General features: G+C 35.7%; 1 protein-coding gene across 5 annotated transcripts in view; it reads right to left on the bottom strand.

Moving 5' to 3' along the window:
- ADAMTS6 (ADAM metallopeptidase with thrombospondin type 1 motif 6) overlaps window positions 1–26,773 on the bottom strand; it is a 147,819-nt gene that overhangs the window by 119,044 nt on the left and 2,002 nt on the right. For 3 of the 5 annotated variants that reach the window (XR_001866129.1, XM_017747088.1, XM_017747089.1), the window contains exons 2-7: window positions 23,140–23,507; window positions 22,055–22,419; window positions 14,858–15,026; window positions 9,357–9,574; window positions 8,753–8,836; window positions 8,111–8,256 (exon numbers count right to left, since the gene is read on the bottom strand). Coding sequence is in view for 4 of the 5 variants with exons in the window: in XM_017747088.1 (XP_017602577.1) it covers window positions 8,111–8,256; window positions 8,753–8,836; window positions 9,357–9,574; window positions 14,858–15,026; window positions 22,055–22,419; window positions 23,140–23,236 (1,079 nt within the window). In the remaining variant the exon portion in view is untranslated. The remainder of the gene's footprint in view (window positions 1–8,110; window positions 8,257–8,752; window positions 8,837–9,356; window positions 9,575–14,857; window positions 15,027–22,054; window positions 22,420–23,139; window positions 23,508–26,773) is intronic. The other 2 variants (XM_008643545.2, XM_017747090.1) reach the window with 2 other exon arrangements.

Below are 26,773 nucleotides of genomic sequence, written 5' to 3'. Positions count from 1 at the left end.
AAAAAAGTATTTCTAACTGGATTTTTTTCTTTCTCTAGTAAGTCTAGTGCATGGAAACATTTATTTGTAAACTACAGAAGACATTAATATATCATTACTCTCAACAGCATATGTAGTTTGGCTTTTTATAGGTTTATCCTGATGCATTTTTAATTGCCAGAAGTTTCATTTCCACATTTAGAGGAAGACTTTAACTGGGGCAGTTATGAGTTGCATTGTTTATCCTGTGTGCTGGTAGATATTCTCAAGTTTTCCAATTCAGAAAATCATCAGGCGTGTAACCAGCTCCCCTCAGTGAGCACATCTTAAGATAAGCTTGTGGAATTACACTCAAAATTTCTGTCTTCAGTTGAGAGAGGAGGACATTATTTTTACTAAGTCTTTTTATTCTGTATCATTTATTTTAATCAATCTAATAAAAAATATTAAAAAGAAAAAAACGTTCAGACTTCAAGTCAGAGCATAAAAATCTGAGCTCTACTCCACGACATTGGTCACTCTTCTGGATTTGGTATTAAGTAAAGCACACTTTGAACACATTTTGTCCATCTGGAATGGATTAGGCAAACTCTGGGTATACCTCATACCTTTTCCATCCTTTCACCCTCACAGACTCAAATTTTATAAATTAAATCAGAATACACATCTTGTAGCTAACCAACTGTACACTAAGAGTCAAATAATGTCATCAGAAATTAAAAACAACAGCCTTTTTATTGATTAGAAAACATTCCACTCACACGTTGTGCTTGTTAATTAGCTGTAAATAACCTGCTGGTTGACATTTGCCATGCAATAAGGAGTTTTTCAGATTCACATTCTAGCTACTTTATTGTTCCACATGCGTTCTCTCAAATCCCACAGAGTCTATTTGATTCCTTTCAGCTACAAAATCTAGGAATAAAGTTTAAAGAGAAAATTTACCCTAATCTATCCCTCAAAAAAAAAAGCCAAAAGCCAAAAACCAAAGAAAAAAAAACCCCAAAAAAAAAGCACTAACAAAAAACATTCTCAGCCAAGAGTGGACACCTGAACAATATTTCCAACCTTATTCTGCTAACATGAGGTGGGGGAGTAAAAAAACCCACCCAACAAGATTATAACTGTCACAGAAAGGGGAATTACATAATATGCCAAGGGGTTTTATTAATTCCCAACTCCTTGCTGTTTTCTTCTGTTGCCTGTGTTATCTATTGATTTCTATCATGTCACAGCCTACAGACTCTCACCTCACAAAAAGACATACAGAAAATGGATAACAGAGAATTCTTCCCTGCAATCTTTGAATAGGTTTATCCCCGCCACAGCACTTGCAATCTTGGAACATGGTTATAGACCCAGATTTATCTAAAGTGAATCATCTACACACAGATCATGTATTGCTGTAATGGCTCACAATTGTTATGCTGCATGTCTCAGTCACAATTTCTCTTTTGTCAATCTTAGCGTCATCATTCCAAAGAATATGCCTTAGGAGATAGCAAAGACCCCAAACATGGTTTTGACACACAAGTAAGAATATAAAAGCTATGACAGTGGTGCCATATCTAGCAACATGACTGATTCAAGTGGTCAGTAGCAGGTCTCTAAAAAGGAGTGTAAGGAATACACCCTGTATAGAAACCTTGTTGTTAATATTCCTGTGTGAAGCACCATACACAAAATAAAATGCCTCACTTTCTTCAGTCTGCTGAGCAGAGCCCTAGTACATTGCAGTTTTGTTAGAGTTTTTTTCCCAAATACATAATTTTGAATATGCAGATACATTTTTTCCTCTTAGATCCCTTCAATTCCCTGAAAACAAAGATGAATGGGAATTTAGTGCTATTATTTGGAAAGCTGGCTCCTTATACTTTATATATCTGCAGAGACAGATACTAAGGGCAATATACGCCTTTTTTTTTTTGAAAATCAGCTTTTCAAACCTCTCCCTCAGTGAAGTAATCTTACACATGTGGTCACAAGAAAACTAAGTCAATGTACACTGTTACAATTTTTGCACAAAAATCAAATAAGGAAACAGAGTCTCCTGTCAGGGGCTTAAATTCATTTCAAGGAACTTCAGTAGAACAAGCTAAAAGGCTACACAATAAACAAGGGTGAAAACTGCTTAATGGACTTCAGAGTCAAGTAAGAAACAAGACACAGAATTACTGCTTGAAATTGGAGCTCTTCTCACTAACAGAGGAATTAGCCACAGGATGAGGATCAGAGACAAGGCTTCATGAGAACAGAAGTGCTTCAAGATCTACAGATTTATTGGACAAAGCTAGGAAATTGTGCTCACAGACCAGGGTCAGAGTGCCTTGTATAAAAGAGGAATCTTTGCAAGAAGTTAAGACGCAAAGTGGAAGAAAAGTGGAAAGTTAAGAAGAAAAGTGGAAAAATGCCTCAGAAAATAAGTATAACAATCTTGGACCTACAGCAGAAAAGGAATGTGCAGAGTCCTGGCTGGTTGGCCTCACCTCACTACCAAATGCCTTAACTAGTGCAGAACCTGATGTGGTAATGTTACTTACTATTACAGAATAAAAATATATTACTAACCTTTAGGCAACTGACATGAAAAATGGCAACAATGTCCATTAAACGAATTTCCTTTTAGGACTGCTATCTGGACAATGCAACTACAAAACCCTCCCCGGCTGCCTAAAAACTCTTAAAGTTATTAAAAAAATGAAAGGCATGATTGTGGTCAGCTCTACACAGGTATGCAAAATGAAACAAGAAACGTTTTGTTCCTCTTGAGTATCTACAGCAATGTCAGAAACATTTCTGTTCTTAGAACCACAGGACTTACAAGGAGTTTAGAATTGCTGCCATTTAAATATACTTTCTGGCCCCTAAGAAAAACAGGCAGCATTGGCCTACACATTGGATGCATCTCACAGACAAATGAAAGTGCCCCTTACCCGTAAGGGCACGTGAATGAGGAACCGACTGAAGCACTTTGAAGTTAATCTTATATATATATATCTACAATAAACATAAACCAGTTCTGTAAAATTCTATCCTTGAAAGAATTGAAAAAACCACCAACTGCGTAACAATGCCAATGCCTCCCATATGGGCTTCAATAGCATTGCTAGAGAAATGCCACATACTAACAGTGGTGTTAATGCTAACAGCAGCCATACCACACTGCTTAGCAATACACCTACTTAATGAGTTACAAGTACAGTGATACCTGGCAAAAATATAAGTGTCTATTAAGAAAGAGCTCATTCACTGTCTCGCGGTATTAACATATACAAACCCACTTAAGACCCAGACAAATAGAAAAAATATACCATCTGTGGTACTGAACATTTTTACTCTCATCAGTACAACTGCAAATCCAGGTGTATTTGACTTAATCAATAAAAACATCTTACAGCTCTGATTCTTTATTCAATCAAATAAGGATTCTTCCAACAGTATCAGTTCAGTGGGGCTGTGGAATTAATTGTTGCTAAAGTAGTAAACCACTCGTGAACTTAAGTGGATTTCAATCCAAGTAAAAGATTTTTGTATTTCAAGGTATTTTAAGTCAAGAATTTCAGAAGGTGAATCTACAAAAAACCACACAGGTTTGCAGTCTTAAAATTAATTCTAGTAAGCGTTTTGCAAGGAATGTTCCCATAAAAGCACCCTAGCTGCAAGGAGATCTTAACGCTTTTGTCAAGTGTAGTGAATTTGTATTCTTCTTAAAACGTAAAACAAACCCATGGTGTGTGAACTACCAACAGTAGATGACATTTCATTCAGGAATTTTTGAGAAGTACTGTCTCCTTAAGTGAATGAGGTTTCAAATGTTTCTCTGTTTAAAACAATTGCATTTCAAAGACCAGATTCTGTCGTTTAAAGATACACACCTCAACTTCCCCCTGAAACCTTCCTTTCTATGGCCTGTCTGGTACGCCTTTTTACTTGATCTACTAACACACCAGGAGGCAAGGTAATCTTCCTCTCAGCAGCAAAACACTATTGGTGCAAAGTTTAGAGAGTCAGTCACACATCCTTTGGATAAACAACTATTTAGTACCTGGACAAATCAAACTAACTCTCTTGAGCTACAGAGAAATGTAGCACTAGAGAATTCCTACAGCTTAAAAGAAAAACAAAAGGCATTTAAAAAAATTTTTCACCTTCTCAATCCTGATATAAAGTGTAACCTAGAATCCAACCCTCTGGCCCTTACCATTCTGTGCAGGTACATAGGAAAAGGAATAGTTCTGTTCATAAGGTATAGTTAACAAAGGTATTGCTAAGGAATACCACAATTCCTACTTTATGATCTTAAGGATCAAGAGAAGGAAGCAACTGATTGAAATGGAAGAGGAGCTCTGTTCAAAGTATTAGTAAAAATAAAGTAACAGCTGTGCTCTGTAGCTCTTAAGTTTTGTGGACTTGCAATCTATGGAGACCCTATTTCTTAAAAGAGTTCCTGAAGAAACAAAAAGAGGAAGCAGCCTGGCAGGGAAGATAAAAAAAAAAAAAACAAATCGCCAAATAAGAACTAATTTCAAAAAGGCAAATTGATACTTCTACACCAGGGTGGGATGCACAAGCCTCAAAATTTACAGTGGCTTTCAAAATTAATTATCTGACAATCTGACATTATGCTAAAAAGCAAGATTATCACATAATGGTGCAGGAACACAGGAACCAAATGCAAGAGCTTTTTTTTTTTTACCCAAGGATTTGAGATTAGAGATCCATACAAGTTTTTCTCCTATTTTTACTATTTTGTAGCACAAAATAATTTAAAGGAATCATTAGGTTTATCTAAAATCTTCACCAAAAAAAGACAACATTGTGTTAACAGCACTACACCGTTAATCAACCTCATACTTCAAGTCTGTCTGCTGAGTATTTTACTTTCACCTGCCTCCAAGAACCCAACTTGGACAATTTCAGGATAAAACATTGAAGTCTGAGACTTAAATATTCTCTTATGGGAAAAATGTAGGTGGTACATAATATAAGGACTTACTTAGACCAGTCTCTGGCCTGCATTATTTTTAATTAGTAAATAAGAAGTTTTCTGCAACTCCCTATGCACCTAGTAAAGTATCGACCCTGCAGACTGGAGGGTGGCTGCAGGACCACGACAGATAGGCCCACACGCCAGGCACCAAACACCAGGCTCTTGTCCAAAGACTGGTGGCTTAATAGGCACAGCAACGCCTCCAAGGGACTTAAGAGATCAGTTTGGCATACCTCCACTCCAGTGAGGCTACCTGGTTTTAGCATACAGCTTGTTTAGGATACAAACTATCTGCATTGATCAAGCAGACTTCCCTAGGGAACGAGCAGCCTTAATATTGTTTTTCCCAGATCAGACCATGTCATCTTTGAAAGCAACATGGAAGAATTGCAAAGAAAAGCTGACGTGTTGTCTTCATTTATGTGGTTGAAGATAATGACTCATCTTCTTAAAACCTTTGCCCCACATTTCAGATAAAGACTGTTGTTGTTGCAAACTTAAATACTTAACTAGGACTAGGTAATATTTTCAAATACATCAAATTACTTACTGAAAAATCTGGTTTTAATCAACACAAAACTATTCATAATGTTGAAGTGAAACTTCCCTACTTTCCATAAAATAGAAGTACACACAATGAGCAAAAATTGATTCCAGTGTCAAAGTCAATAAAAATGTAATTACTCCACACAAAGCAGAGCAGCATCAGTGGGACAGATTCAGGAAACTGCTTTCAAAATACTATTGGAGTGGCTAAAAAGTATCCTAATGTTTGGTAGTATAGGCTCAAATTCCTTTGGAAAGACGTGATTACTAAAGACCTCTCCAGTACATTATGAATTTAAAGAACCATAGCTATATCCTTCTCTTTCACATCTAATGCTTTAAATCTGGTTCATCAAGTGGAAGATAGACAACAAAATGAAAACAAGTATATCCCCATTTCAGTAATTCATTTAGAATTATTAAAGTTAGTGGACTTACATGTTTATATGAATATAAATTTGTCTTTACTCATTCCAACCCAAAAAAGAACTACCTATTCTTCACATAAGCTGATTCATTTTATTAGAAAGAGCCAGGATAGCTAGCAGTTTCAGTAAAAGCTTGATTTATCCACTCAAATTGATTAGTGTAGCCCTTATGATGATTTCAAGGAATTATAATTATTATATAAATAAATGAATAGAAGCATTTTGTTGTGAAAGCATATATAACTGAACCTTATAAAGGTAGGTATTACTAGCCTGCAGACACAACACTGAGGTACTTTGTTGATTTAAAATATAGCTATATACTTAGAAGTGTAAACTTCTTAGAAGTAAACTAGGAAGTTATAAAATTCTTATATCCCTTTTAAAAGACAGCATACACATGCTACATACTTAGATAATTACAGCCCCCACAATGAAGAATAAAAAAAGTCCTCAGTATTTACTGTGTTTTGATGAAAAAAAGTTATTTTCAATAGGTATTACTGATGTTCTCTCAAAATTTGCTACTTTACAGTTAGAGGCCTGAGAGTTAACACTGGCTTAAGCTTTTGTCTGGAACACAGAACTGTTCATAGCTACACTGGGAACAACCTACCTTATCAGGGAAGCCAGTACAGAATATACAGTAATAATAATAATATTAAAGCACAACTGTGACAGAAAACAACTGTGATTTGTAGTGCCAGAATAACACCAACAAAGTGTCAGGTTAGTCAGCCATAGCAGACTACATACAGAGTTGCCAATACAACTTATGCGTATGTATATTGAGGGACTGCAACTGACACAACTACATCACCCATGGATTACACTTTTTCTCTCACCTAAATTATACCAGTAAAAGTTTAATGTGTAGCAAAGCTGTAAAGACACATTCAGTTTCACAAGTCCTAGTGAAGGAATTACTTATATGCAAAAAAACTGATCATAAACAAAAGCCTTTGTGAAAAATTAAGACCTTAGAATGCAACTATTTTGTTTTTAATTTCATTCAATTTATTTGTATTAGACTTTAATCTTTTTTTATACTTCTTGAAATGTAGAAGCTTTCTGAATCACTCCAGCATTTTAACACTCTGATTTTTACTATTTAAGACCATACATAACAATTATATCTGAAATATGAATACAAAATACATGCAAGTGATTCACTAGCTTCTATTTCCTCTCAAAAATAAAAAGATTTGTTCATTATGCAAAACAAAACCAAGAAAAAACACCACCTCCCTCAGGAAAAAACCCAAACTTTCACAACTTTTATGCAAAATTATACAGAAGATGCATTATTTTAATCCTTATTTCAATTTTTCTGCAGTGAATGCAGTGATTCCAAAATAGGTTACATACAACAGAATTTGTCCTGGAAAGGAGAAATCATAATAAAAAGATCCTAATCCAAATTAGAGCTGTTGCACCTGCTGCTACTTAAACAAAACAGAAGAGAATAAATAGTGCCCTTAAACAACAGTGAGACTTATCTCCTAATAAAGTACAGTTGCCTACCCCTAACTGCAAAGGGACAGACACAAATGCCTTTATCAGGATCTCAAGATTACAGTGCAGGTTTTGTTGAATTCATCACACTAACAGTGAAATAGAAGCAAACAAATGGGCACATATGCAGGCTTTGAAACTACCTATTAAAATTGTCAGTTCTCATCTTAATTAAACATAATAAATCAAACCAGCTACAAAGTAGAGTCTCATATTGCCGGAATCTGCAAGAACCTGTTTTCAGAGAAATATACTAGTTGAAGTTCTGGCTTGAAATTCTTACAAAAACACTTTACATGGTTAACAAAACATTTTCCCTCCTGTTTTGTTCTCCACAATCTTATTAACTCTTTCCAATTATCAAAGTATAAAATGTTCAATAGGATCAATCTTTTCTACTGTAATACTTTGCATTGGCAATTATGAAGCGAAAATAACAGCAGAAGCAAGTGATTTGCAGATCTTACTCCTCCAAATTCTTAATCTAAACTTTAATAATCTGATATATTTAAGACAAGCCATCAATTAATTTTCCTCCTTTTAAGGTTACCTACCAATTATATTACTTTGCAACTAGCCTCTAGACATACATATGCTAAGAACAAGAAAGCTACAAGAAATAAAATAAACACAATACTTATAATGACCATACCTAGTAATAAGAACCGCATTATCATGGTGGGCAATCCCATTTTCTGGAATGGTGTTTCCATCACTTTGGTGGGAGAGAATGGATTTCTGCCACTTACAGAAGCTATCGAGGGACTTGTCTGCATGGTGGTTTATCTCCAAGTTTGGCTGCAATACAACATGCATACCAGAAATGTTCCAAACAAATTACTAAGGTCAGTTGTTAAGCCTTCTGAAAACTAAAATGGGACTATAATTAGAAGCAGTGGTTTCTAGGAATAAACTCTTCTTGCCAAATTTTATTTCTGTAAAATCTGACCCCAAGTTCAGCTGTGTATTACTGAACCATCATTCTTTCCGCTCCAACTTTAATAATCATTATTTCAATACAGAAAAAAAAAAAAAATCAAAATACAGATCTAAAAATAAAACTGACATCCCCGAAGGTGTAATAATAATCACCTGAAGCAAGAATAGATCTCTCTGAGATGATACACGAGGAATATTCATTTGAACTGCTTCATCTTGATTAAAGTAGTGAAAAATTACATGATAGGTTTGTACTTAGAGGCAGCCACTTCAAGCTATAACTAAATGAACTCTGTATTATACAATAATGTGCTTTGTATTTCACAGGTATAAAGCTTAGCACAACAGTCCTTACCTGATCTTCAGTGAGGACAATCAAACGTGTCACTATAATATTCACAACGTTTCCTAGACTGGAATCACGATAAAGTTTGGCAACCTGACCTCCAGAAAATAAGAAAAGGCACAAAGTCAGACAAGAAACACTACTTGCTTCCTAAATGGTTAAAAATTAACCCAATTTCCTCATGTAGTTCCATAATGTAAGGTATCACTGTCACCTAAATACAAGTTATTTTTTGACCAAAAAATTCAGTAAAAAAAAACCTTTTGAGTCATACTTTTCAATTGAAACTGTTTATATCTCGTTTCATAAATCATCCAGCACAATGAGGATTTAGAGTGTCAATATAAGCAGAATAGAACTGTAAAATCTGTACATAATTATTTGAATTCAATATTAAAGACAACAATTTAAAAGTGATCACAACATACGTCTTGACAGAAAAAGTACTGCATTTTTCCCAAAATGCTAAGATTTTCAGTATTTTAACTATTCATTCCTGCAAGCTAGTACATATATTAAGGCATTATTCCTGGCAATAAATAAACACTCGACAGGTCCATTATCATTACAGTACGTATGTATTGATACGAACACAGAGAAGGATGAAACTTACAATATTCATTACACTCAAAATGTAGTGTTCAATGTCTTTGCGACCATGGTATCCCACCATCATTTTGTCTGCTACTACCAGCGTTTCCACAAACCGTTCAAGGCTTACAGATCTCTTCTGCCGACTATGACTACTTAGTGTGTCATTGACTGGAAGTGAAGCTGGAAAAGCAGATGCATCATTCATCCACCAAGATTTGCCGCTTCTTGTGAGGTCTTCTAGGAACAAAACAATTAAATTCTTGAGAGGGGGTCACTAGTAAAACGCATTCAAATGCACCTGTTTTATGTTGAGATTGCCATCTTCAAGGTTCTAACAAAGAAGTCTTTCTTGAGGCAAAGAAAAATCAACTTTATTTAATTCCTAACTTATTTTTAAAAACTTATATAATGAAAAGCCTACTTTGAACTCCAATAATCTCAACTCTCCTTAAATTTGAATTAGGATGATAAATCTACAGTCTTCTCTTAACAAATCTGATTTTGCACATTTATGTTGCTACTAAAGATTACTTATAATTAGCCACAAGCACATGACAGAGTTTTAGGAATGAGAACAAGACAGCTACAACATCTGGGAAAAAAAAATATTAGAAACCAAAAATCCAAAATTAATGTAAAAGTTATCAAAATTTACTAACAAATTAAATATGCTCATAAAACACTAAAAAGTTTTTTCTCTCCTGCAAAAGTCTGTAATTTTTAGGCAGTTAGGGTTACATACCTAAAATGAATCCATTTTCTCTTCAGAAAGCTATCAGATTATATTTTATCTACCTTGTGAACTAACTATAACAAAAAGTTTTAAATGGTCTGACATGAGATAATTGCCACAGTTATTTTAACACTAATTTCAGTTCAAATATGTTGATTCTTGTTTTTCTTTCAGGTAAATATATAGAAAAAAATATTTCTTGTCTGCAAGAAATAAATGATTAAAAATCCAAGGAGCTGTAATTATCAGCAAAACAAATATTACAAACTGACTTTGAATTCTAATTCCTGTCCTCAGGACAAAATTGAACCCATCCTATCCTGCAAAACTGGCTTTTTTGGTGTGTATCCCTTTTCCACAAGAGCCAACACAGATCTCAAGCTAAAGTTTAGCAAAGTATATTGCTAGTCTGGTTTTATCCAAGTAGAATTTCAAAATATCCAAGTTATTTTTGGTATTTACAGATGAGCATAAGAACATTAATAGATACATTTATAACTGTCTGAACAGGACTCCTCAAGTGAGCAATTTCTGAGATGCATCATTACCTCTACTAAAATAAGGTCAGCTAAGGATGATTAGAGATAGAACCAGTACCTCCCATATAAAAGCAGTGCTTTCTGCAAGTCAGCTACGCACACTGCTTTCAAAGAGGAAAACTACACCGCAAGGTATGAATGTATGTTCAGATCAAAACCAGGAATACAAAGCTTCAGCATTCTCACTCTTGCAGTGTTTCATCATTTTTGAGGCTATGGTATTGGCTTTAAAAGGCGCATATTTTAGAAAAGTCAAAAAATTTAAATCAACCTGGTAGTTATAAAAACACCAGTAACAAAATTGTCCTCACTCTGCAATCCATTCTAAAAAAAAAAACCTTTACAAAGTATTAAAGCCTGGTTTGGATTCTACACTGACTAATAAATTTTTTCCTGGTTTTCACCTCTATTGTACAAAATTCAAAGCTTCTTGTATAGTTCAAAGATTTTCATCTCACTTAAACAGTGACTTAGGAATGTCGAATTTTCTCTGATAGCTACTGTACTAAAATTTTTTTTAATTCATTCTTTTTCAAATAACAAATGCTGATGTTTCTGATGCTCTTGGAGTGCTAGAAGTAGTTTAGAAACGCAATATTGCTTCCACATTAATTCAAAATTTTCACTCGAAGATGCAAATTATTCTAAACATTTGAAAACTTCTGACTTCAAGCATAAAACTTACAGAGGACAAAAAAGATTATTCTGGAATCATCTTAATACTATCTTTTAAACAAAGGTTTCAGGAGACTTCAAAAGAACAACCATTTCTCATTTTCTTATCAGATAAGAAGCTTAGGCTCCAGCTGATCTCAAAGTAATGAGAAAGCTGGAAATAGTCCTTGCGCTCCAGGATCTATCAATGCTTATGCTGTTTTTCTCTAAAAAGCACTAAATAATGCTGGCTAAATTATTTAAAATGCTGAAATATATCAATAAATAAAGATCTGCAATTTATTTAACAGAAATACTTATGTGGCAACTTACATCATTCTTTCGCCATATTCATAGGTTAAAAAAAAGAAAATTAAACTCAATCAACATTGAACATAGTTATAAGGAAGTAGAAAAGGGAAAAAATGGAAAGGAAAAATAAAGAAAAAAAAAAGAAAACCAACCAAAACAAACCAAACCAAAAAAAAAAAAAAAACCAACCAAAAAAAACCACCCAAAAAAATCAGGAAAAACACTATAATTAACCCCAAAATAATTATGGCAATAGTATTAAATTAGGTTTTACACTGCAACTGCAAAGAAATCCAAACCCATGTAAACATGGAGTTCACAACTACAGTTCACAAGGTTTCCTACGTCAGTTATCTAAGATATTGGGTGGTGGTCAAGGTGGAGAGAAAGAGGCGCAAATAGAAAAACATCTCAAAATGAAATAGCAAACTTATGTTAGATGCAACTATGACAATATTTTGAAGAGAAACATTATGCTGCTTTTTTCTAAATATTTTAGCACCATTATTTCATGCATCTAGCAAGCTTTTATTTCATTTTATAATACACCAACTGTAAAGTCTGACACAAGTGAAATCACTATTTATATCAAAATATAGTAGAGCTATCCAGAAATAATTTGCCACTCTGCAGTTTCCATATGTCAATTTTCGTTGTTTCTTATCCAAATACAGCATTTTGCAAGATAATCCAGTGGTCTCAAACCCCACTGAAGTAATTGGAATTTGGCAGTGGAAAATTTCTTACCAAGGCCTTAGGGATTTCAGCTGTATTTATTGAAACATAATTAATTGGTGACAATACATACATGACACACAATTTCAATGTTTTATTTTTGGAACATTTTTATGTTTAAATGCTTAAAATATAATTTAAATTGTGAAAATCTATCCTATGCTCTTATCTGAATCTCCTTGCCTCTCCAATTCTCCTTTTGTATTAGCTATCATAATTCCACCATCTATTATGAAGCAGTCCATCACTTATTCATCCCAGTCAATTCTGATCATGCCTTCACCAAATTTTGTATTCCACTTTCTATTCTATTATTGTCTGAGAAAGATCAGAAACTACACTCCCTTTGTCTCTATCAACACTTCAAAATCCTGACCATTTCCCTGATGGAGACAGGTACAGAACAAACTAGGTTACAGTAGGGGAAACCTGACAAATAACTCACACAGTCACTCAAGCAGATTCCTCCCTGAATATAATACTAGGAAAACTGTTCTGAAGGTAAAGTTAAAATCGGTCTCCAGACAAAATAAATCATACACTGCCAAGAGGTAGTTACAGCTTTGTCATGACTGCATTTTAAAACACAAAATTGGACTGTTCGAAACTTCCCAAACCAGTCAAATTCCCTAAAGATCACTGAATACCTGGCTTTAATCCTTGGGTGTGAAAGCTGCAAAACTGAAAATTAATATTTGACTTTACTTTTTAGCTATTACATTTTTTTAGGTATTTCGGGATGCTTTGTATGCCATTTCCCTTCAAGATAAAGCTGCAACAGTGCTCAGAAAATGAGTTTAAAAGGCTTTGGTACCCATGAGGGTAAAATAGAATGTCATCTGGAAAAGCAAGACTTTGCAGTCTTGGCAGAGAACAAATTTTTTTAGACATTTTCATGAAGTGCAAATGGTATACAGAACAACATGAAAAGGAGAAACTGAGATGAATGAGCATCGTCATAATCTCAGGCTTGTAAAAAGCAGTGCTTTAGTACTTCAGTAATTAAGGATTCTGGGATATAAAAGCTCAGGGAGTGCACAGGAGCTTCCAAGAACAAAGGTATCACCAATTATCCAAATTAATAAATGCTAAATATTACACCACATTTTACAAAAAATGCATGCAAGATGTATAGCTCTAATCAACCTATGATCCATGCGACAGATACCACCAGAATAACTGAACACAACCTGACAAAACTAGCTCCCTCTGCTTCATAGCTTGGAGGAGAATGACTTCTAAGCATTACTCTAGAAGACAAGATCCAACAGAAGCCAATATCCTTTCTTTTTGTAGGGATATAATAAGGGTAAAAATTGCATGTTCCTACATTTCAAAACCTTCCACTTATTTCAAGGGGCTTAAGTGACAGCTGTCCCTGCAAAATGAATATATACTACCACCTTATTTTACAATTAATTAGCAGGCAGTAACAGTTAAGAGACTTGTTTAGCAATATTAGAAGAATGTGTATTGATTAATGCTCTCAAAACAGAAGTTACATACATGAAGTCTGACATTCCATAAACACAATTAACTGAAACACTCAAGAAAAAAAACTGTCTCCCAAGAATAGGATCTTGTAGACACTCTGTACTGTAGGCTTAGACAGCTGGTACCACTAAACATTATAAACTCCAAAAGAAGCTAAAATAAATTACATCAAAGAGGAGTGATTTTTTTTTACTTTAAGATTAGTTATTGTCTGCTCCATGCACTGAATTTCATGGAATACAACTGTCTGGACCGAACTTTTAAGAATAAGCTACTATTGAAATATAAACAATTGACAAGGTTAGAACATTTTTCTAAGTATGTTAAAAAAACAATTACTTTTGTGCTCTAAAAGAACTTGTCAGATTTACTCCATGCTGTCTTCAGGAAATTAGTTTTAAAGTTAATCAAGGGCCATGTCAGAGTACTTGAAAAGTATATCTGTAGAAGTTAAAACTACTTTACAAAGAAAATATCTCTCCATCAAAACTATATAATCCTTCCCATAAGGCACATGTAAATCACATATTTGACTATAACAGAATAATATCAACCAACTGGACCAAAAACCAGTACCAAATCACCATAAACCTCTGTAAACAAGAAAGATGTGGACTCAGTTCCAAACATATTGATAACCATAATGCTGACATATTTATTGCATATCAAGTTTCTTCAAATGAGATGAAGCACATATTAAACATTGAGCTGTAATATGTAGTCACTCAATCATGTTTTCCTGTTGAGGAATGAAGTACATTTATACCCATTTTGAGGAAGCCGGTGCTCACTTCCACCACTGTACACAACACAGGCATAAAACAAGACTTATTCCCGATGTCTTAGTTTTTGAAATACACTATATTCTCAATCTGAAGCTGGGGAAAAAAAAAAAAAAAAGCAAAACTACTTTTCAACAAAATATTAGAACACCCACAAGGAGGATTCTCATTGCTATATTCTCCACTGCGCCTTAAATATGAAACAAGCAAGATCTTAAAATACATCTTAGGTTATCATTTTTTAAAAGGAATGACACTCATTCTTCTTTACCTGAGACTCCACAGTGACTGTGATCATAGAGGTGTTGCTGGTGCATGGTAGATTTTTTGTATATAACATGAGGATGACCATTCTCGTAACTATAGTCACTAGAATCTTCTGTTATATTCCTTAAAGGCTCAATAAAATACTCCTCATCTTCTGTAGCAATGACTCCATGCTTAAAGAAGCAGATAAGAAAACAAAAGCTTACAAAAGACAACATGAAACTACTACCACAAAACTTAACTTTGAAAAACATTCTCTGTGAAGAAATCCACAGCTAGAAGCCAACACATAAAACAGTGCATGAGCCAGCTCTCCTCTGCTGATTTTAGTATGAGCAGGAGTGGAAGCCTACAAACAACACAGTGAGAAAAAATAAAATTATTATAGTCCTATTTTTGGAGTACTTTCACCTTTTTTTTTGGTGGATGCAGTTAAAAAAGCAAGAGATATTCTCAGAATATTACAAATAGTGTCTTCACAGATATGTTCCAAAACTACAATGATTCCCATTAAAAATTACACCAAGCCATTATGGCAACATCTGTCCAATATCGCTCTGTGATGCCACATTGCTATATGCTTAAAGCCAAACACTTCAAAGACAAACACCATGAAGGATTAATTTTAGGACACATATTCAAAGAAACTATTTATTATTTTACATCCAGACACAATCCCAAAACTGAGCTAGTTAATAGAAATCAAATTATTTATATTGACTTAGGTTACACTGTCTACAAAGCATTCAGTCCATAAAAAGTCTTGCCACAAATCTAGCAAGTAAGAGTTATTGCAGACTGTATACTACACCTCATTCTCCATAACAAATGAACATTTTCTTTTCCTCATACTGCAGTGCAGAATAGCAGATATTCTATTCTCATAACTTTCACATTTGTGAACTCAGCTTCTTCCAAACAGGAAGTGGTTTATGGAAGAAAGGGGAGATTTCAGGCCAACTATGCAATTTCCTGAACCTTCAGCAATTAAAACTGAACTTTAGCAAAAAATTCAGGTTTTGGATCCTTTCAGATATATAGAAATAGTGGGGAATAAGCCCCAACAGATTTCTGCACCCGTATTTGCTAAACAAAAAATTCTGATACCCTTATGTAGAAAATTCTGAATGTATAAACTTTCTACACAGGGAAGAGCTATTCATCAGACAGGGGCCTGGGAGCAGGAACTTCTACATTCATATCCTGACTTGGTGAATCTCAAATTTCTACCACACCTCTGATCTGTAAAACAAGTACTACGCATGAATCTTTTTTTAAGACCTCTATGATCAGCCATAAGACTACTTGCTCCATAGCTGCTCTAAGTATCATAAAGCTGTTTTCAAAGATCAGAGCTTGCCTTTGTACTCTTGGTCAAAGCTCTCATCCTGCTACCGTTTTGTACATAAAATGCCTACCGTTCTTCACTTCTGAAACAACAACATAAAACTTATAAAATAAAAAATCCTATGCGATATGTCAGAAACAACAGTATTTTCCAAACAGAACTGTATAATAAATTGTGAAAAGTATATGTATGAACAGCTTTCAATTACTCATTTGTGAATGCAAAAATACTTCAGGGGTATTTTTCATTACTAACTCAATTATTAACTCAGAATGTAACATCAGGGTCTAAATTCACCTGGAAGATGCCAGTATCAAATTCCTCTCACAATGCCTTCTTGTTACTTGAAGTCTAAGGTTTTACTAGAAAATAAATCATTTACTGGTATACTGCAGCTTAAATAGTATTGAAAATATAAACCAAATTGTAACTGGGCTTGCCAGATGCGCAGAAAGAACCTTGACAGTTTGGACTGCATCCAGTGTGGATGTCAGACATCTGGGTTCAAGTGAATCCTGAGCCATTGTAAGCTCTGCTATTATGTTCCCACAGGAACAGAGTCCTGCAGAGTGGTTCTGGCCAACCCCATCAGCCTGTCTGCCTCATGCCAAGCCTGAGAAAACAGAGGTACCATCCAATCTGTGGCATTGTCTCTCAGACTGAGTGGGTCCTAATTTAAATTCCTCCAGAGCATACATCCTTCCTATCTGTACTCAAGTCCAGCCATGTTTACAAGTCTAAGCATGAATAAGATAATTATATCAGGTACTGAAACTGGTAGTTGTAAGTGGCAAGATTACCTCAGAGGAACTAAGTCAATTCAGATAGCATAAATACTTAATTGCAGCACTAATTCTCTATACAAATTGCATATTTGCTCCTTCAAATAACTAAAAAATGTCTGCAAACAATGGTCACAGTTCCTTCAGGTACCAGCAGTTAAAATGGTAGCGAGAGTATCACAACTTTTTCCAATGCCTAGCTGATATCTGATCTCATTTGCCCAAACACTATGGTGTTTAAGAAGAGATATTTTAATAACATTTAGTTAAGGAACTGCAAATAAATTTTAACATAGATCTACCAGCAGGCAGTGAAAACATATATGTAGTCAGTCACTGCAGTCAAACAAGTGATTCCATCAGCACGGAAACACACTGACCCAGCATATGCACTTCCCATAAGTCTGGCATAGGTATACCATTTTAAGCCTAACAGTATTTTTGCTTGCAAACAAAACTGCTCTTCCAGTGCTAAATTGATGCAAGTGATCTTGTTGAATCACAGTGATTCAACAGTGAAATCACAGCTTTTTAAGAAGCACCCTAAGTTCTGCGACTAAAAAGTACCTTGGTGACAGCCAGCATATAATCTGAGTTTCAAAAATTCATGTGGCTAGAGATACTTCCATTGTTTATGTATTCAGCAATGCCTGATTAATACATAGTGGGAAGTATACTATTATATGCAAACCAACATTCTAAATAGCAGCTTTGACTTATAATCCACTATTTAAGGAAAACAAGACTTCAGTTGAAAAAGGAGTTTGAAATAATGCCCATTTAAAGCACTAAAATGAATTAATTTTCATTTTCTTTTTAAGTGTCGCTATTGTATTTTAGCAGTTCATAAATTAAACTTCTGTTCCAAAGCATCAGAAATATCATTAAGACATAAGAATGACCAGAAAAGGTTTTGACAAAATACCATGAATATAAGAAACAAGCTGAATGCACCAAGTACGTTACTACAAGGAACATTCCCAAGATTATTATCTAAAACAGATTGTTTGAGGTCCTGTGTTATCCAATCCCACTACAGACTGCCAACTCATGCTAACATATACAAGGTCTGGTTCCAGCAGTTTGACATGCTCAGACAAATCTGTGAATCCACGTGGAGTTCCCCTGAATTTGTGAAAAAGAATCTTTTTCTGTCAGGCCGTCCAGCCAGTGCCTTAACCTCCTTCAGATGGGGCACATCCATCAGTTGCAAAAGGAAACAGAATTATGGGGGACAAGTAAGCGCATGCCTTTTCCACACAGTACTACTGTTTCACAATTTTTCCACGTCTTGAATCTTTTTAAGCTTTATACTTTGTCCATTTTTAATATAAAGTAGTAATAACGGGAACTTCTGAAAATGTGTCAGTGTTGTTCAGTATGTCAACACTTGGCTATACACTGTGATTTTATGACTGAGAAAAAAAGATTCCGTTAACTTACTGCGCTCTCAAAGATGAAAAAAATAGTGATCTGGCCTGAGACAGCACATCATGGAATCTAACAATGCATCTTAAAACTAGGATAGGGAGAGCTTGTATATAACTTTCTGAATAATGTTATACTGCAAAAACATACAAGTATCAAAGATAGCCCTAAAGACACTGATATAGAATTATTTCACATACAGTCAAAAATACCATAGTACATGCACATGATAATCTATAAAACTAGATGTATTCTTTAGAGTAAATTCAGCCTTCAAATGAGCTAACTCCTAGGAAAATTATTAGTAATTTATAAATACATGTATTTAGAAATACATGAAGCAAACATTAAGTCTTCCAGAAATTCCAACAACTGCCCATTAAACAAGTAAGCTCATGCTTTTAAGCCACAGCCACCTACCTGTGCTTTCTTTATCATTTCTGGATGGAGGTAACTGTCCAGCACAAACATCATGCAAGGCATAAACTTCACATATATGGAAATACTGTGTCTTTTACATTAACCATTTACTTGGGACCACAGTAGCCTCAAAATAGTTCCTACTACTGACCTTTTCAGCCCAAAATTACAAAATCTGCTACCATGCAAAACTTGTTTGAGCACTCAGTTAAGAGCTTTGACACCTGGCAGAAGACAAAGGTGAATGAGAATGCGAAAAGTTTGGGGTTTGCTTGATTCCATTACCGAAGACTCCAAAACTTCTTTGAGGTTTGCTCCTTTCAGAGTCAGTCAAACTCCATTCCCCAGAGGTGAAGTTCTTCTCTCTTCAGCCAGTCTACCACCATTTCTTTTCTTCTTTCCTTCAGTATGAAACACTCAGCTTAGAGAATGCCTCAGTCTGGTTGCCTAAAGGTCCTAAAGTGCTGCTCATTGCAGGCTCTTTCATGATACAGCCAAACCTGCAATCCATCCACTACAGCACATATGAGCTTGGAAGCTAGCAAGCCTGCAGACAAGACCTTCAGTTTCCTCACATGAATGCTCACTGGATTATAGAGCTTTCCTCACAACTTCAGACAATTTATAGCATAATCAGGGCCCAGCAGATGGAAACTGCTGGAGTGAAACTTCAGTAAGCAGCAGCCTGTAATTCTAGGACACTTGGTAATGAGAAATATAGAGGGAGAGGCTGAAACAAGAAACAGTGAGAGGAAAATGAACTGACTGCTTGTCACTTTTATTATAATGAAACTGAGAGAAAGCCCTCCTTACACTTATCTTAAATATAAGTGTTCTTCAAAGTCATGCAACATATGTTATTTAAATCATGCTCTCACATAACCACTCTGAACTAACTAACTAAACAGAGTAATTCAAGACATTCAATAAGGGGAAGAAATTTGACCTATTTGTCAACAGTGAAACGTAACAGGACAACTGGAGTAAATGTAACGCATACATTTTGTTTGTGAGCAACATTCACTGTTAATGATTACTTATTACCTGCTTTAAACTTCCAATGACCGGCTTTGATACAGATGTCAATCAAGGGCTATTAGAATATGATTGGCAGTCACTTACAGACCAGCAATCAAACTGGAAAATACAATGAATGCCTTAAATATAAAGCATTCTGAACTATTGCTAAGTTTAAACAAGTAATATTGTCTTCAATATTCACTGCCAATGGCTTTATTAAACATGTTCTAACCAGCGGCTGTGGAACAAAACATTCATTACTAGGAAACATCATTCAAAAATAACATTGTGATGGCTTTATCTGAACTTGTGTGCCTAAAGACTGAATTTGAATTAAGGCTGCCTTAATACCAGAAAGACAGACAAAAGAACTGACAACAACCACAGTCACTGAAGATGACAATTTAACTGGGAAACACTCTACACTGAAGTTAACTTACAAACACAAAGTTAACATACTGACACCTAGAACCACAGGCACCTTCACTCCAGCAAAATGGACAGCCTGAGGGCAAAGGGAAAACCTGCAGCAATGGGAGTGCTAACTGTCACCTCAGGGTGTTGGGCAAACCAAAGCAAAAAAAAAGATTCTGCTTCCTCATGACATCTTCCACGCGCTTTTGAAGAAAATTAAGTGCCATGAGGAGCAACAGATGAGCAAAGACAACAGGAAAATATGGGCTTTTTTCTGCTTCATCCCACTTTTATTTTCCTAACATGAAAGGAAAACGAGAGTCAGCTAGGGCAAGGGCAGGAGTTCTTGGCTCACTGCCTTAGCCAAGGTCAAAGAGGAACTGAAATGGGATCACCATGGCACTTACTGCAGGCTCCAAGGGGACCAACTAGTCTGTGCACCAATTAGCAGAAATTCTGGAAATAAAGAGGCATGCAGCCTCTTTTAAAGAAATGAGTTCTGAAAGAAGGGACTTGGTCTCCATCATATTTTTAGCTGAAAAGAACTCAAAGGCAAAGATGGAGTGTACTAACGTTGAAGCTTGAATAACTGTGACAGAGGGGGAAAAAAAAAAGCTATTACATGGAAACTGCAATCAAAGTGAAAATTGTACTAAATTCAGACCTATCTACTATAAGTCTACATGAACAAACTGTGATACCACACTCAATGGAACATCGTTTTAAGTCCATTTCTTTAAAAGTGTTCGCTTAACGCTTGAAATCCCCATTAAATATTTTTCCTCAAGAATCCTCTGAAATGTTAAACTAGACTGTATCAGCGATATCACAAGTAGATGAGTGTAATGCAACCTATCTAGATCTGAAACAGCTGGCTTTTTTTTGAAAATAACATGCCAAGAGGCATTATTCAATAGCACTTCCAAGGATAAATGGAAATAGTTTAGCAAATCTGAGTAATCTTTTTTTTTACTTAGCAATTAGTTAGATCTGCCTATTCCTAACAAGAATATCGACCAGCATTTTACCATAATAAAAACCAGAATGAGTAACCATAATATACATGTATATTTTTACTAGAGAAAACACTGGCTCTTGATTTAGTGCCTTTCTATTTTAGTATTTTGTTACTCAATACTCTTGCTTTTTTAATTCTTTGCATTCGTTTTCTAATTTCTTTCTCCCATGAAGGTACTACTGTCATGTCATCAAAAGATCACCAGTAAGAGAAGAGATGAGACTAAATGAGGTAAGAACTTCCAATCTTCCTTCTAAATGCAAAGGTTTACAATTTAGAAACAAAATCTTTCTGGTAAAAAAGTTATATAATTACTTTCTGATACTGGTACCTGCTAAAGACTTTTCATGTTTTGAACCTATAGCAATGATGATGTCTACACCAAGCAATTCCTCTTGTTTTATTTACTCAATTTCTAAACCCAAATACTCAAAGACAAGCAGGTGTTCAGTTCAATCAACATCTCTCTGTAGAGACTCAGCATCCTGGAGGATGTTTCCTCCTTCCTGCCCCTTGAGCCTGGAAGGTTCTTACAACTCTAAAGATCTCAGCACAGACCTAATCTTGCAGCCCTAGTGCAGACACTGTAAACACTAAAGAGGTTGCCAGCTAGAAGACTACAGAATTGTTTTTGGTGTTTTCTGCACCTTCCTGTCTACTTGCTTCCCACAGGGACTCAAAAAAACTGAAAGATATGCCAATTTAATTCTTCTTCTGTAATTTAAAAGGGACAAGCACACTGTTATACTATAACATTTAATATGGACTTACCAGACCATTGCAGTTGCTTAAGGCCACTTTAGTTGTACTGTGTTGGTCTTGCAAATATCCTGTGTAATGACAGTGGTCTAAGAAATCATGCTTCCATTGTGGTCCATCTTTCCCCCAGTACTCTACTGTAAAATGTCTGGACACCAAATCTGTGTTGAGAGTCAGGTTTAAATGAAAGTGCTTGCCATAGGCAGAAAGTTTAAAAAATAATTTAGATGCTGCCAGTTCTTGGTCATAAGGGTCTGTGCTCCTCCTCCTTCTTGAGGGTTTAGGATTTTTCACAGTAAAGCTGAGGAAGGCTCCATTTTGATCAACCCTTATTGGGATTGTTAGTTGGTAGTGTTCAAGGTAAGACAGGAATTCCTCTTTGTAATCAATCACAAGGTAAGACAGTCCAGGGAGTGGGCATAGAAGAAAAGAAAATATAACAGGAAACAACAAGTAGTAGCATAAACATAGACCATTTTTGGGTAAATTTCATCACTCTCGTGAGTAAAAGTCATTTTCAGTTAAACACAAAATGCAGCATTTTACTACATAAAATAAAACATTATTTTCTTTCTTTGTAAGTCAATGAAATGTGTTTGGTTTCCTATTAATTTGCTTATCACTGGAAATATGAAAAAATTTTAATACATATCTTTTCCTATTTACCAAAAAATATGTAAATATTTGGGGCTAACTTAAGAAGGGCATATTTTTCCCAGTGATACCATTCAAAGACAAAAGCTATAAAATCCACTTGCAAGAATACAAACAGTAGTAATGAAAAGGATTATACTGTAAAAACAAGATTAGGTTCTTACTCCCTAGTCTAAAAGCATGTTAATTTTATCATAGCAAGCCTCTCAAGCATTATTAAGTACATTTTACAAGATTTAATTTGCAAGGCTTTCCTACAGTTAAAATTAGACCAAGAGATATTAGAACAAGGAAATTTAATCTGCATGACAATTAATCATGATAAAACTAAGAGCAGAGCCCATATGAGTTTATGAATTATATAAACGTGGTTTAGAAAATATTACACAAATACAAATGCAAAAACACATGCTTCTTGCCAGCTACAGAGATCAAATCCCTACCTTGAGAACTGTATGAGAGCTGGTTGTTACTGTGAAATTCCGATGAAACCATGACTAGGCTCAAAATCCATGTCCACGTCTTCCAAAAAATTTCCATAATTTAGAAAAAGCAGAAAGTTCTTTTTTCTTTCTCCTTGGAGAGCTACCTGTGTGCTATAGAGTTAACTTCACTCCAGAATCGCACCATAACAGGTTTATTTATTTTATACTACTTCCGAATTAACTATAGGATGTTCCACTTTTTGGACAGGTACTTTCTTCTATAGCTGCAGTCATTTTCTCAATTCAAAACAAGTATTTGTAAGATTCCTTAAGATATGAGACAGATGTTAGATTGGATAGTTACTGAACTTGCTCCATTTCTTTTCCTGAAAAACAGAAGAATATGAGTCAAGGCAAATTCTTTCTATTAAAACAGATCTATGCTGGAAAATACTAAGCCATGATAGTGAACTACACAGGGCAACATTTCGAAATAATATTCAGTATCAATTTTATGGTCACCTCCAAGATCACGAGCTTACAAAAAGAAAAAAAATAGAAAAAGGGTTACCATTAACCTTGAAAAGCAGATCCATACAGTTATGACACACTTATCGGGTTCAGGTTATTTTTATGAATTCTTACACCTATTTAGTGTTTCTTGTAGCTCAAATACCGTGTTCAGACTTGTTCCACCTATAATCAATGGTATGCACTCATTGATTTCAACTGTTAATAACAGGTCCCAATATACTGGTAGATAAAGGAAGAACCTGGGAAAGAATCCAGAGTACAGTTATCTGATCTTTCTGAAGCATGTATTTTGTTATTGCTTGGGCTAGGGTTCTGCTTATGCAGACAGAATTCCCATTCACTTAAATGGGAATGCTGCATGTTAGAATACTAAAGAACAGATTTCAGTATCTAAAGCTATTCATCATACACATTCTAATATTTCAAATATTTGTTGTCATTTTTTTTTTCATTTAAAATACTATTGCAACAATCGTAAAAAGCAGCTCTAGCTGCAGCCAGGGATTAAATGGAAGATCCATCCAGTCAACTAACAGTCCACTGTCATGGGACACCAAACTATGTGTTGTGTCAGCTGGTACTCATCAGTCCACTTACACACTCGCAGCACACCTGTGCACAAACTCTGCTGAAGCAGACAATGGAGAAACAGAACACCTAAGAAGGGGAGCTTGTTTAAAATCCGATTTCCACAAGCATACAGAGTCACTTACATATGCACCAGATAAATTTGTCTTTCTAAAATTCTTGGAATGATTTAAAACACTCATTCAGACAGGTAATACAGCTGCAGCTAGTGGATTATTTGTGAAGGTTTTATAAAGAGCTGTAACCTAAAATATCAAGAAAAAATCACATCACCCAAATACCATTTACCAACATTACAATTAATATTTAGGTAACGTAGCTAATTTGAAACCTATCTAATTGTTAATCTGCAAATGAGGTTAATCTTATCTTTTAAATATCTTTCAAGACAGCACCCAGGATTTAATCAGGTTTATAAAGAGACTAAAAGATATTTTGCAAACATGCTTTGTGCTTAGTAGTATTGTTTTCCTGGTGAAGCATAAAGACTTTGTGATGCCATTCACATGGGGCAAGGCCTCAAAGCACACCAATAAAAAAGCTGTTTGCATTGCTATGTAGAACCTTTATTTCCTAGCTAATATTTAGTTACAGTTCCTAGAATTTTGCAAGTTTTGAAGATACATAATTACCCCGTACTCTTTCAGCTAGGTTAGTACAATAAGTAACGCACCTTATTTCTAATCTGAGAATGTATAGTTTCAAATTCTTGTCACTGCATCTTGCTTCATCCCTGTTTGCTAATGAGCTGGTTTCTTTTCCTTGTATGCATAGTTACAATCTGATACAAGCACCTCTGGACACTTCCTGATAAGCAGCTCAACCTATTTAGTTTATCTCATTCGGTATAATCCAGTTTCCAGATGGCCAAATATTTCAGCAGTTTTTCTCTGAACCGTTTCCAAATCACCAGCATCCCTTTTCATCCGCAGACACCAGAACTGGACACTGTAGTCCAGTCATGGCTCATTACTGCCATATATAGAGGTAATAACTGCCTTACAGCTTCTACTTAGCCAAAATATCCTAACAGGGAGCTCATGTTCAGCCTGTTAGGTTGATAATAACTTATCCTAGCATTAAGATCTCCTGAAACGGCAGTACCTAAGGAGCTAGATAGCTCAGAATACTGGACATAAATTAACAGCACCCATTATTTAGTACCATTATTTATTATTTACCCACCAATGGCCCACATGATGGACCATAACCACATGCTGGTCAATACTGTCAAACAGTCACTCATGTCTAGTGTCCTTGGAGGGGTCCCTGAAGTGGTCTCCCTCATTTCAAGCTTCGTATAAGACCAATCTCCTTTCATATTAAGCTTCAGCAGAAGTTTCAGCAGAATTTTTTACCTCTTCTTCAAAAATATTTATTGCCAGCTTGACCATGGATACAACCTGATCATATGAAGCTATATTAATGTTCCCAGTTGAAGAGTGGTAATGGATGTGAATGATAAAGCACTCAGGTAACTTCAAGATAAAATACTTTCAGTATGATATTTGGTAGGAACCTCAAAGTCTGGACTCTATACCTTTTTTTTTTTATTTATTTCCACCTTCCTTGGCAGCCTATATTCAGCATTTTACTGTAGACTGTTGTTAAGATGCAAAATTTGGTCAACAAATAAGCTTACAGTAAGAAACTTCTAGTGTGTCATGTGGGGAACTACACATTCGTAGGTTTACCAGTGTCCTCAATCACCACCGACAACCACAGACCCCGTCTAACTCTAAGAGCTCTGCCAAATAGGAAAGGAATAGTACAAGATGCTTCCTGATGCCAATGACAAAGCAGCTGCATAGCACTGGCATTTCTGTGAAGGCAGTGATGATAACTGTGGCAGTCCTGTCACTGGTGTCATGAAGTTCCTACTCAGTGACACTCAGTGAGGAGAAAAAAAAGGCCATAGTTTTTGGAGCACTAGTCTTATGAGAGGTGGCTGAGGGAGCTGGGGGTGTTTAGCTTGGAGAAAAGGTGGCTCAGGGATGACTTTACTGCTCTCTACAACTGCCTGAAAGTGTGACGGGGTGGGGGTTGGTCTCTTCTCCCATGCAACCAGCGACAGGAGAGATCACAGCCTCAAACTGCACGGGGTGGTTTAGGCTGGACACGAGGAAGAATTTCTTCACAGAAGGGTGATTAGACATTGGAATGGGGTGCTAAGGACGGTGGTGGTGTCACCATCCCTGGAGGCGTTTAAGGAAAGACTGGATGTGGCACTTGGTGCCACGGTCTAATTGACAGGGTAGTGTTCGATCATAAATTGGACTCAATGACCTCAGAAGTCCTCTTCAATCTAAATGATTCCGTGATAAAGTGGATTACGAGGAGGTGACTAGCCAAACTGCTCAGAGCAGTCATCATGGGAGCCTCCATCTAACCAAAGGTGCCTTGGGCGCATCACTTAACCAGAAGGTAGCTCAAGTTTTAGGACGGGGTAGCATCCGAGACTGGTGTCCCAAGACAACCGCCACACCAGGGGCGTTCACCGCAGAACCGACAGGTTCCGGCGCCCTTCGGG

The sequence above is a fragment of the Corvus brachyrhynchos genome, unplaced genomic scaffold (assembly GCF_000691975.1).
Source record: "Corvus brachyrhynchos isolate BGI_N302 unplaced genomic scaffold, ASM69197v1 scaffold131, whole genome shotgun sequence".
Lineage (NCBI taxonomy): Eukaryota > Metazoa > Chordata > Aves > Passeriformes > Corvidae > Corvus > Corvus brachyrhynchos.
The sequence above is the reverse complement of the archived record's forward strand: the minus strand, read 5'-3'. Positions and strand labels throughout refer to the sequence as shown.